At 38.2% G+C, this 13029-nt stretch overlaps 1 protein-coding gene across 1 annotated transcript; it reads left to right on the forward strand.

Moving 5' to 3' along the window:
• The first annotated feature begins 11721 nt into the window (after positions 1–11721).
• LOC138326483 (uncharacterized) lies at positions 11722–12216 on the forward strand. Its single transcript, XM_069272583.1, has one exon. It carries the CDS (start codon positions 11722–11724, stop codon positions 12214–12216), a length of 495 nt encoding a protein of 164 aa, XP_069128684.1.
• The last annotated feature ends 813 nt before the right edge of the window (positions 12217–13029 follow it).

Genomic DNA, 13029 nt, shown 5'->3' on the forward strand with positions numbered 1-13029 from the left:
TTTGTGGTGACGTGTGACTGTCAACACGTGGATTACTAGCGGTGCATGTTTTATAATACACATGATTAAATTCTCAAAGGGGAGGCTGAAGTTGGTTCCGAGTTCCGAGTTCCGTTTAAGCTAAACGGAACTCGAAACCAGTTCCGAGTTCCGTTTAAGGAAATTTTCTATTATTTTAGATAAAATCATTCAATATGCCTAAGACATATGAGAAATGTTGCCAGTTGTCTTTTTTCATGGGTTACTAGTGGCAAATCCACTTTAATTTAGTTTTCGATCGACTTCCATTTCCCAGTTCCGTTTAAGTAAAACGGAACTCGGAACCAGTTCCGAGTTCCGTTTAAGGAAATTTTCTATCATTTTGGATAAAATCATTCTATATGCCTAAGACATATGAACAATGTTGCCTGTTGTGTTTTTTCGTCGGTTACTAGTGAGGAATCCACTATTTTATATGTCTTTGGCATATTGAATGATTTTATGCAAAATGATAGAAAATTTCCTTAAACGGAACTCGGAACTGGTTCCGAGTTACGAAACTGGGAAATGGAAGTCGATCGAAAACTGAATTAAAGTGGATTCATCACTAGTAACCCATGAAAAAAGACAACTGGCAACATTTCTCATATGTCTTAGGCATATAGAATGATTTTATCCAAAATGATAGAAAATTTCATTAAACGGAACTCAGAACTGGTTCAGAGTTCCGTTTTACTTAAACGGAAGTTGATCGAAAACTAAATTAAAGAGGATTTACCAATATTAATCCATTAAAAAAGCCAACAGGCAACATTTCTAATATGTCCAAAGCACATTGACAACTTTTATCTAAAAAGATAGAGAATTTCCTTAAACGGAACTCGGAACTGGTTCCGAGTTCCGTTTTACTTAAGGTGGTTCGATACAGTTAGGCCCCAAAATTTCCCCTCTTTTAATTTTCTTTAAAGTTTGCTCACTGAAAGGTTGATTAATAAACTGTTTAATAAGGCTTTTATTTGAAATTTGACCGTGCGGTTTTGGAAATATTGTACTCTCAATAACCCTACTTTACCGTCTGTTTTTCTCAAAATACAATTTTACACACATATTTTCAAAGCTTGGTAATTGACTGAAATATTACAAACAACAACATTTTTTATCTTTAATGTGTAAGTTTATATGGCTATCAATGACCTCAATGTCGTTTCCACTCTTAAAAATACAATAATTGTGAATTTTTCACGCGAATGCGTGTAAATGAGGCCTTAAAAGGCCCAATTTTTGCATTTGAATTTCAACTTAAAAACCTAATTTCAAAAAATTGTGTCGTTTAATTTTCTTTATTTTTTGTCCACATAATAAGACAGGTATTTGGGTTATGATGAGAGAATATTAAAAACATTGACCGCGGAATTTTTGAGTAATTAGCCTTTCTATACCCTTACCCCCTAAAAAATGACTTTTTTCACAATTATATTATTTGACCGAAATCGAGCGGTAATATTTTTTATAAAGAACATCTTATATATTGAATATTATAAAGTGTAATAGTCTGATAATATAAAGTGTTATATCAGTTAATTTTAGGTCACGATGCCACCGATTTGATGCTATACAAAGCTAAGAAATGGCACAAATAAGCCATTATTTTGCCTGGATATAATATCTGAAAAATGAATATATGAAATTCCGTGTAAAGATTCTACTTTAATTACCCTGTAGACAATCCATGATTTTATATTGTTTTAGCGGAAAAATATTTTATCAAAATCTATCTTTCTATCGTCAAGATATCTTAGCTTCAATAGTCGTTTGAGGCAGATATTAAGCATAAATTTGAATTTGGCGCCAAAATTGTAACGATGAAAAGCGTCTATGTGACAACGATCGAAGTTGATAACTTAAACTTGATCACAACAATGTCGATAAAATCGATGTCATCATTCACAACTGTATAACTTTGTATGTTTTTTGAGGAGATATCTGCATATCTAATAAATGTAGATATATATTTATTATCCGAAGTAAACTAAAACAGATTTTTGGAGCCTCGATATAAAATATACGGCAAGTGTACGCCTAAGAAAAAAATCTCTTATTCTGAATCCTCGATCTACGTTCAGCTGATTACTGTACTGAAGTAGACAGGAAAATAATTAGTCTATGCCTACATGTACATGTTTAGTTTCTATATCACAGATATAATACTGCTGTTGACACTAGCTTACATATAGTATTTGATCAACTTAATTAGAGTACTTCCATGCATTAATGCACGCATCATCTAATTACAGTAGTTAAGCCAATGTCTTATCGTACATGTATACAGTAAATAAAATCTTGTTTCCCGAACGTGTTAGTGCTTATTGAGGATCATATTAGCTAAACATGATACATGTAGACATCTACATACGCAATATTCATGAAATTATTTGCTTGTACAAATTGAATGAAAAGCAGGGGTAGGGCGATGGAGAGATGAAAATATTTCTGTATCTGTAGTTTTATACTAGAGGATTACTCGGCAAAATTGGAATATCTTGATTTAATTATGCATCTCCCTTAAAACACATGTATATTAAGTGTCAAATATTCACAGTTTAACGGAGTTGAACAGAAAATGTTTTAATCACTTGATTGTTATGAAATCTCATTTTATTCAGTACAAGATCGAGACCGTTTCGGCATATATCAGTCCGTTTGTATGAGTTATGTAATGTGCTTCTCAAAAGATACATGTAGCTTCATGTTATATTAGCCTAGCCAAATTCAAAGATCTGACAACATTATTTTTTTCTAGTTCGTCGAAACCGTACAAACTTTGGTTTTTACCCGGTATCAAGCCTTCGGCAAACCGAACTAAGTACAATATCGACAAATACGCCGTTTATCGACTATACTATCCTGATTTTAACGTTAAAATGTAAGATATCGTTAGACGGATAACATATAGATCGCTATTCTTCATAATCTTAGTCACAAAAGAGTTTTCATGTGCAGTTCCGAATGCACTCGTTGACCCGAGGAGGTCCGAACGAACGGCGCATTTGATCACTGTTCGGAACGTCCTTAAACGGAAATAGATGTTATTTGAAAACGTATTTAAACTAGCTCTATCACAAATTATCCATGAAAAATCACAACAGAAAACATTCGTAATATGTTCAAATTACATAAATTGAATTTTTTTAAATTTTGTTTAAAAAACAAAATCCTTAAACGGAACTCGGAACTGGTTCCGAGTTCCGTTTTACTTAAACGGAACTGGGAGATAGGAGTTGATCAAAAACTGAATTAAAGTAGATCCATCACTAGTAACCCATGAAAAAAGACAACTGGCAACATTTCTCATATGTCTTAGGCATATAGAATGATTTTATCCAAAATGATAGAAAATTTCATTAAACGGAACTCGGAACTGGTTCCGAGTTCCGTTTTACTTAAACGGAACTCGGAAATGGGAGTTGATCGAAAACTAAATTAAAGAGGATTTACCAATATTAATCCATTAAAAAAGCCAACAGGCAACATTTCTAATATGTCCAAAGCACATTGACAACTTTTATCTAAAAAGATAGAGAATTTCCTTAAACGGAACTCTGACTGGTTCCGAGTTCCGTTTTACTTAAACGGAACTGGGAAATGGAAGTCGATCGAAAACTAAATTAAAGTGGATTTGCCACTAGTAACCCATGAAAAAAGACAACTGGCAACATTTCTCATATGTCCTAGGTATATAGAATGATTTTATCTAAAGTGATAGAAAATTTACTTAAACGGAACTCGGAACTCGGAACCAACTTCAGCCTCCCTTCTCAAAGAACAAAGACAAGAGAATATGTTTATAACTTACCTAGCTCTGTCAGAGGGTCTCGCGCCCGTCAACCCCAAAGACTCGATCGTAGCACACAGACACAGAGGTAATATGTTTACATTTGACATCCATCATTTTTAACAAAAATGAAAGCGCTGCACGTCGCCCCGGTCGGGATATTTTCCCCGTTTCTTTATACAATTGTTAGTTCTAAAAATGTTTGTATCATATATAAACATATATGTATTGTTTACATTTTCCCCAAATTCTATGAAAAACAGCAATATACACGTAATGTTACGTCAAAATGTATACAATTTTTTTTAAAGTAGCCCCTTTACGTTGCATAGAATATTTTCATACGCAAGTTCAAAGTTCAATGTTACCATGCAGTTATGGTAAACAAAATCGGCTAGTACTTACGAATTGTGATCAAGCCTAGCAAGTGTAAATATAAGTACATGGCGCCGGAAACTGGACAATGGTCAGTGGATATGTGGTATAAACCTTGGACGTATATGCTGCGATATGTGTGATAGAGTGTTTGTTCCAGATACCAAAAATCACCATGTGTGTCATGTATATGTACATCCGTTATAATCCGACATCGGATCCGGCATTTAGTGCTACCCAATTATATGTGATTATTGGCCAATCAGAATTCAGAGTTTAATAAACCTCGTAGTTTCTCCCACACAGCATGTGTTTGTGGTTGTCTAACATAACATGGTGTCAGAAAGACGGGAATTTTTTAAGAAATGGAACAATTTAAACCTCCAACGCCTATGAGCTTTGATGGGGCGAACCTTAGCGAAAACTGGAGACGTTGGTCTCAACGACTTGATGTATACCTTACAGCGTCAGGCAGCACAGAAAAATCTGAGGCTACGCAAGTCGCCATCTTACTTCATACGATAGGGGAAGATGGAATGGAAATTTACAATAATTTCGTATTTGCTAACGATGCTGACAAACTAAAGTTGAAGCCAGTACTCGACAAGTTCCAGGAATATTGCAACCCAAGGAAAAATACAGTCATAGAACGGTATATGTTTTGGGAGACTAAACAAAAGGAAGGTGAGTCGATTGATCACTTTGTAACTGAATTAAAAACGAGGGCAAAGAACTGTGAATTTGGTGATCAGACAAACATGATGATTAGAGATAGACTGATTTTCGGAATAGATAATACTCGATTGAAAGAGAGATTACTTCGAGATTCAGCAGACCCTACGCCAGATAGAGTGGTAGAAATATGTAGAGCGTCGGAGGCGAGCGCGAGACAGATAAAAGAAATCAGCGAGCCTGGCAGTAGCCCCGGCATGGCGGTCCACGTGGTCAATAAGCGCGCGAAACACAAGCCTAGTAAACATCACCAGAAAACATCACAACAAAAAAGTACACATTCAATGAAATGTTGTAGGTGTGGAACTTCCCATAAAAAACGCGAGTGTCCGGCGTACGGGAAAACTGTCTTAAATGCGGGAAACAAAACCATTTTAGGAGTGAATGTAGAAGCAGACCCAGTGAAAGGAAAAACGATGTCCACGACATATCTGTTCAAGAGTGTGACGGTCTCAGCGATCTTTTTATTGGAGTGTTACAGATCGGACAGATCGGACCTGATGATGCAGCTATATACAACAAAGGTTGGAATCATGGACAGAATATTAAGTTCAAATTGGACACTGGAGCTGAAGCCAATGTGTTACCATTATCATGTTTTTGAAAAGCTGACCAGGAGACCCAAACTTCAAGACACTATGTCAATTCTCTCAGCCTATGGTGGACATAAAGTAACACCTGCTGGCAAGGCACATCTCAGATGCCAAAACAGAGACATTGAATTTTACATTGCTGATGTTAAATCACCTCCAATACTTGGTTTATCAACATGTCAAGATCTACAGTTGGTTGAAAGGACAGATAGAAAGTCAGACATACACTCAGTTGTAAGGGAGCAAAGTCATAACCAGGACTTGAGCAAGTCTAAGCTTACAGCTGACTATGAAGATGTGTTCAAGGGACTAGGCAAGTTTGAAGGTCAGTATCACATTGAACTTAACCCGGATGTAAAGCCAATAATACATCCTCCGCGGAAAATTCCCTTCAGTTTGCAGTCGCGTCTACAGGAGACTTTACGTAAACTCGAGGCAGAAGATATCATCGCTGCTGTCGACAAGCCGACAGAGTGGGTAAACAATATCGTGTTAGTAAAAAAGAAAAATGGATCTTTGAGAATATGTCTGACCCCTAGAGATCTCAATAAGGCGATCAAACGCGAACACTACAGGATTCCTACTCCCGAAGACATCTCCGCTGAACTGCATGAAAAGAAAGTGTTCTCAATTCTTGATGAAAAGGACGGCTATTGGCAAGTCGAATTGGATGAACCATCATCATATCTATGTACTTTCAACACACCTTTTGGCAGATACAGGTTCAAACGTATGCCATTCGGGATCAGTTCAGCTAGTGAAGTATTTCAGAAGAAAAACCAGGAAGTGTTTGGAGACATTTCTGGTGTCCAGATGATAGCAGATGACATGATTATAGCAGCCAAGGACACTACGGAGCATGACAACATCATAGTTAAAGTCATGGAGAGAGCAAGGGAAAGAAATATAAAGTTCAATCCATCAAAGATCCAGTTTAAAGTGGATACAGTCAAGTACATGGGTAATGTTATTACTCAAGAAGGACTCAAACCTAATGACAGTAAAATAGAGGCCATTATGAATATGCCCACACCCCAGGACAAGCCAGCTTTACAACGGCTATTGGGAATGGTAAACTATCTATCCAAGTATATACCCAACATGTCTGAAATTACCTCCCCTTTGCGAGATCTTCTGAAGAAAGGTGTTGCCTGGACATGGGATGAGACACATGATCAAGCACTACAAGTGATCAAGAATGTTTTGACAAGAAAACCAGTTCTAAGCTTCTTCGATACAACCAAGCCTGTTGTGATACAAGCCGATGCGTCACAGAATGGCTTAGGGGCTTGTCTGATACAAGAAGGGAAGCCGATTGCCTACGCATCCAGATCTCTCACATCATCGGAGAAGAATTACGCTCAAATCGAGAAAGAGCTCCTGGCTATAGTGTTCTCATGTGACAAGTTTCACCAATATGTATACGGCAGACCTTTTGAAATCCAATCTGACCATAAACCCCTTGAAACAGTTACGCGGAAACCTCTCGCGAGGGCCTCACCAAGGTTACAGAGAATGTTACTGAGGTTACAACGGTACCAGATCAGTACAACATATGTACCTGGAAAGTACATGTACATAGCGGACACACTATCTAGAGCCTACCTACCTACAACAGGAGATGCTACAGAGCTTAACAAAGAAATGGAAGTGATTGTCCATAGCCTAGTAACAAGTCTATCAGTAAGTTCAGCTAGACTCGACCAGCTCTTAAAGGCCACAGCAGAAGACACCAAGCTACAGGACCTTGTCACAATTGTAAAACGAGGTTGGCCAATGGTAAAATGTGAAAGCCCATTGTCAGTACGCCCTTACTGGACAATGAGGGACGAGCTTTATGAAGCTGGAGGACTAATGTTTTATGGGGAGAAGCTGATCATTCCTAAACAACTCCGACGAGAAATGCTCACCACACTTCATGAATGTCACCTTGGCATAGAAAAATGCAAATCCCGTGCCAGAGCGAGTATTTACTGGCCAAGTATGTCAACAGACATAGAAGATCATGTATCCAGGTGTTCTACGTGCAACCGATTTAAACCCAAACAGCAAAAGGAACCCATGATTCCGCACAAGGTTCCGGACAGACCATGGGAGAAACTGGGGATGGATTTATTCCAGTATGGTTCGAGAGATTATCTTGTAGTGGTAGATTATTTCTCAAAATATCCAGAGATCTGCAGGCTTGAAAACAAGACAGCCAACAATGTAATCATTCACCTGAAGTCTGTATTGGCTAGACATGGTATACCTGAAGTTATCATGTCTGATAACATGCCTTTCAACTCTAGAGAGTTTCGCGAGTTTGCAAGACAGTGGGACATAGAATTAGTCACATCAAGCCCTACCTACGCACAGTCTAATGGACTAAGTGAGAGAATGGTACAAACCATTAAAAACTTCCTCAGGAAAGCTGAAGAGAGCAACGGTGACCCCTACATTTCATTATTGGAGTACAGAAACACACCCTTGTCAGGGACACAGTATTCCCCTGCTCAATTACTCATGAGTAGGTGTCTAAGATCAAAGTTACCTACAGTTCGGGAAACATTATGAACCAAAAGTTGCTCGTGGGGCTACAGTGCAGCTCAACTCGCGCCAAGATCAACAGAAACACCACTACGATAAACGCACTAAGCCATTGTCTCCATTGAAACATGGTGACTCTGTCAGAATAAGGACATAAAAGACCTGGGAACCAGCTCAAGTACAGTACAAAAGATCAGAGCCAAGATCTTACATGGTAACGACGCCAGACGGAAGACATTACAGGAGGAACAGAAGAGACTTTCTTAAGACATCAGAACCTCCACCCATCATCATGGGCCCTGAACCAGAGGTTTCAGCATCATTACCAACAAAGCCTGATGTCCCTGAGGATAATTCGAAGCAACAGACATTGAACACCACAAAGACTGTTTCAAACGATGTAAGAACATCTAGCAGCCGAATTGTCAAGCCACCAAGATGGTTGAAAGACTACAGTTCATGATTATGTGTTGTGCATAGATTGGTGGTAAAGACCAATCTCAACGGTGAGTCATGTGCTAGGAACCTCTGACTCCACCCCATTCTAAGTGTTGTGTATTTGTTTGATTGTGTTACCAGTGTTAATTCTCATTTGACAGTTATTGAAAGATAACAATAACGATTTTGTGTTTAACGTTATTTTAATAGCCAAATAGTATCTAGTCAAAGTTCAATTAATGGACATTTAAAATGACATTAGTTATAACAGTACATTTGTACATTGAGACTTATAAAGCAATATTTTGTTAAATATTTAAAAAAAAGGAGATGTCATGTATATGTACATCCGTTATAATCCGACATCGGATCCGGCATTTAGTGCTACCCAATTATATGTGATTATTGGCCAATCAGAATTCAGAGTTTAATAAACCTCGTAGTTTCTCCCACACAGCATGTGTTTGTGGTTGTCTAACATAACATGGTGTCAGAAAGACGGGAATTTTTTAAGAAATGGAACAATTTAAACCTCCAACGCCTATGAGCTTTGATGGGGCGAACCTTAGCGAAAACTGGAGACGTTGGTTTCAACGACTTGATGTATACCTTACAGCGTCAGGCAGCACAGAAAAATCTGAGGCTACGCAAGTCGCCATCTTACTTCATACGATAGGGGAAGATGGAATGGAAATTTACAATAATTTCGTATTTGCTAACGATGCTGACAAACTAAAGTTGAAGCCAGTACTCGACAAGTTCCAGGAATATTGCAACCCAAGGAAAAATACAGTCATAGAACGGTATATGTTTTGGGAGACTAAACAAAAGGAAGGTGAGTCGATTGATCACTTTGTAACTGAATTAAAAACGAGGGCAAAGAACTGTGAATTTGGTGATCAGACAAACATGATGATTAGAGATAGACTGATTTTCGGAATAGATAATACTCGATTGAAAGAGAGATTACTTCGAGATTCAGCAGACCCTACGCCAGATAGAGTGGTAGAAATATGTAGAGCGTCGGAGGCGAGCGCGAGACAGATAAAAGAAATCAGCGAGCCTGGCAGTAGCCCCGGCATGGCGGTCCACGTGGTCAATAAGCGCGCGAAACACAAGCCTAGTAAACATCACCAGAAAACATCACAACAAAAAAGTACACATTCAATGAAATGTTGTAGGTGTGGAACTTCCCATAAAAAACGCGAGTGTCCGGCGTACGGGAAAACTGTCTTAAATGCGGGAAACAAAACCATTTTAGGAGTGAATGTAGAAGCAGACCCAGTGAAAGGAAAAACGATGTCCACGACATATCTGTTCAAGAGTGTGACGGTCTCAGCGATCTTTTTATTGGAGTGTTACAGATCGGACAGATCGGACCTGATGATGCAGCTATATACAACAAAGGTTGGTTCACTAATCTTAAGATGAATGGACAGAATATTAAGTTCAAATTGGACACTGGAGCTGAAGCCAATGTGTTACCATTATCATGTTTTTGAAAAGCTGACCAGGAGACCCAAACTTCAAGACACTATGTCAATTCTCTCAGCCTATGGTGGACATAAAGTAACACCTGCTGGCAAGGCACATCTCAGATGCCAAAACAGAGACATTGAATTTTACATTGCTGATGTTAAATCACCTCCAATACTTGGTTTATCAACATGTCAAGATCTACAGTTGGTTGAAAGGACAGATAGAAAGTCAGACATACACTCAGTTGTAAGGGAGCAAAGTCATAACCAGGACTTGAGCAAGTCTAAGCTTACAGCTGACTATGAAGATGTGTTCAAGGGACTAGGCAAGTTTGAAGGTCAGTATCACATTGAACTTAACCCGGATGTAAAGCCAATAATACATCCTCCGCGGAAAATTCCCTTCAGTTTGCAGTCGCGTCTACAGGAGACTTTACGTAAACTCGAGGCAGAAGATATCATCGCTGCTGTCGACAAGCCGACAGAGTGGGTAAACAATATCGTGTTAGTAAAAAAGAAAAATGGATCTTTGAGAATATGTCTGACCCCTAGAGATCTCAATAAGGCGATCAAACGCGAACACTACAGGATTCCTACTCCCGAAGACATCTCCGCTGAACTGCATGAAAAGAAAGTGTTCTCAATTCTTGATGAAAAGGACGGCTATTGGCAAGTCGAATTGGATGAACCATCCATACATACACGACAAATTCATATCTATGTACTTTCAAAAAAACACACCTTTTGGCAGATACAGGTTCAAACGTATGCCATTCACCTCCGTGTCATGATCATGTCAGTTATAGCCTTTTTACAGAAAAAAGTTCAAAGAATAAAATGTGTATTCACAAATATTAAAAAAACATAGATGTATACTTCAGCTTCTTCTCACATTGATTCATACGCAGTCTGGATGATATTGAATTAAAATAATCTATAAATTTTTATCAATCACGTTTTTCTCATTTCTCGGCACGAGCGCATCGGAAGGACCACTTTTTGGGAATAGGATTACAGTTGTACTTTACTACACTGGATAAAATGAGCCATAGTAAAAGTTTGTTCTCTGATACGCTCTATGCAAAAGGTAGATTTTAAGACGGAAAAACCACCACTAAAAGTCGCAAATCGCACGACGAGGCAACTTTGTGGTTATTTAATGAATTATCTACTGTATTTGGCACACTACTTTTCTCCCAAATAAGGTCATTTATATATCATATTTGAAGTATATGTATTCAGAAACTTCATATTTTGATATTTATTTTTGGATTTTGAAAAAGGTCACATTTACATATTTTATTGTAGGTCGAAATGGGCCGATATGCGCCGTACCCCTTTACCGAATGGAAGTTACACAAGTATATAATGCTTAGATATATGTACTGTATAAGGCTTTATCAAGTACACACACGTGATTTTATTCTACGCGTGTACACATGATTATTGTCATATCTGTTACGTCATTATTCAGTGTGTACTAATACAAAACGAAAGTAAAACCGATATGCGCCGTACCCCTTTACCGAATGGAAGTTATCAAAGTATATAATGCTTAGATATATGTACTTTATAAGGCTTTATCAAGTACACACACGTGATTTTATTCTACGCGTGTACACATGATTATTGTCATATCTGTTACGTCATTATTCAGTGTGTACTAATACAAAACGAAAGTAAAACCGATCTTGAATTTCTCTGAAATACACGACAACCTATGAACGCCCACTAAACCATTTATATATCCTACACCACCAATGTCATGACGGGACTATCTAACGATTCACGCGCATCGGAAAATGCTCTGGAACATAATTGCCGGCCAGAGTGGCCTGTGTGGACCTGCGTTGCGGCTAATGTATGTGGACTGACCAGCACCACACTGTGGTTCCTGGTCTTACTGCCTCAGGTGTATAAGAACTTCCGTCGGAAGTCAGTTGTAGGACTAAGCATCCTTTGGGCAACTGCTAACTTCACAGCGTCTCTTGTTAACATTTTCTTCGTGTTTCTTTACGCCAGTCTGCCCGTGTATTCATCCATCAATGCTGTGTATATGCCAATTCTGGAGTTCACCATTCTTGTTCAGTTCTGGTTCTACAATTCGGAGTTTTCACAGAAAGCCAAATACTGTTACGCCTCTGGTTGTGTGGTCGTTTGGGGGACCATTATTACAGTACAGCTCACCGCAAGAAGGTTTGCGGAGATGCAATGGATAGCCATCGCTCTGTGGTGTGTGGAGACTTTACCGCAGGTATAGACCGCTTTTATGACATTACCAAACACACTCGATGTGACCCACGACTGCTAGCTTACCCTTGCTAATGTTTAATCTTTCCGATAAGTTTTTTTTTGATACAGATACCTGGGAGTTATAAATACATACAGGGTGTCCCATAAATTATGTTACACTTTCAAAGTTTAATGATTTGTTTAATATAAAACGTAAAGTATCAAGATTTCATTTGCAAAAAAACCTGAAATCATACATTTTTTCTTTGTTGATATGTTAAAAATAAAGGCGATTGAAATAAAACCACACACGAAAGATAATACGTCAATACACCATGCAATGTTGCGTTCAGCAATATTTAGGCATATTGTGGATAATTTTCAATATGACTGCTACCCTTAAAGTTGTATTTCTTGTAATTTTCACCATCACAAACTTTCATACAACATACAATGTGTGAATATGGATGCTTAAATATGATGGTTCACATCCATGAAAGCATCAATATACTATTGACATAGCGGTAAATGTCGCTAAATATTTTTATCACACCTTTTAAAAGAACCGTCACAGTCAACGCTATGTTATAAACTTTCGGGTAATATCGGAAAACCGAGTTGCATCACGTGACCGACATCGGCGATACCCGTATAGATCAGAACCTCCCGAGCCGTATCACGTGGTCAATATCGGCAATACCCGTACAGATCGGAATAGATAGGAACACTTCGGATACTTCCGAGCCATTTTAAACGTGTACACGTTAAAAATCAATATTTTAATTCAATTGTTTAATCACTTTGCGAAAACGAACTTTACAAAAGCCGGTAAATATCGAAG

This window comes from Argopecten irradians, chromosome 6 (assembly GCF_041381155.1).
Source record: "Argopecten irradians isolate NY chromosome 6, Ai_NY, whole genome shotgun sequence".
NCBI classification, from domain to species: domain Eukaryota; kingdom Metazoa; phylum Mollusca; class Bivalvia; order Pectinida; family Pectinidae; genus Argopecten; species Argopecten irradians.

Coding starts and splice junctions, on each gene's coding strand:
- LOC138326483 (XM_069272583.1), top strand. CDS start 11,722: ATGACGGGACTATCTAACGATTCACGCGCATCGGAAAATGCTCTGGAA.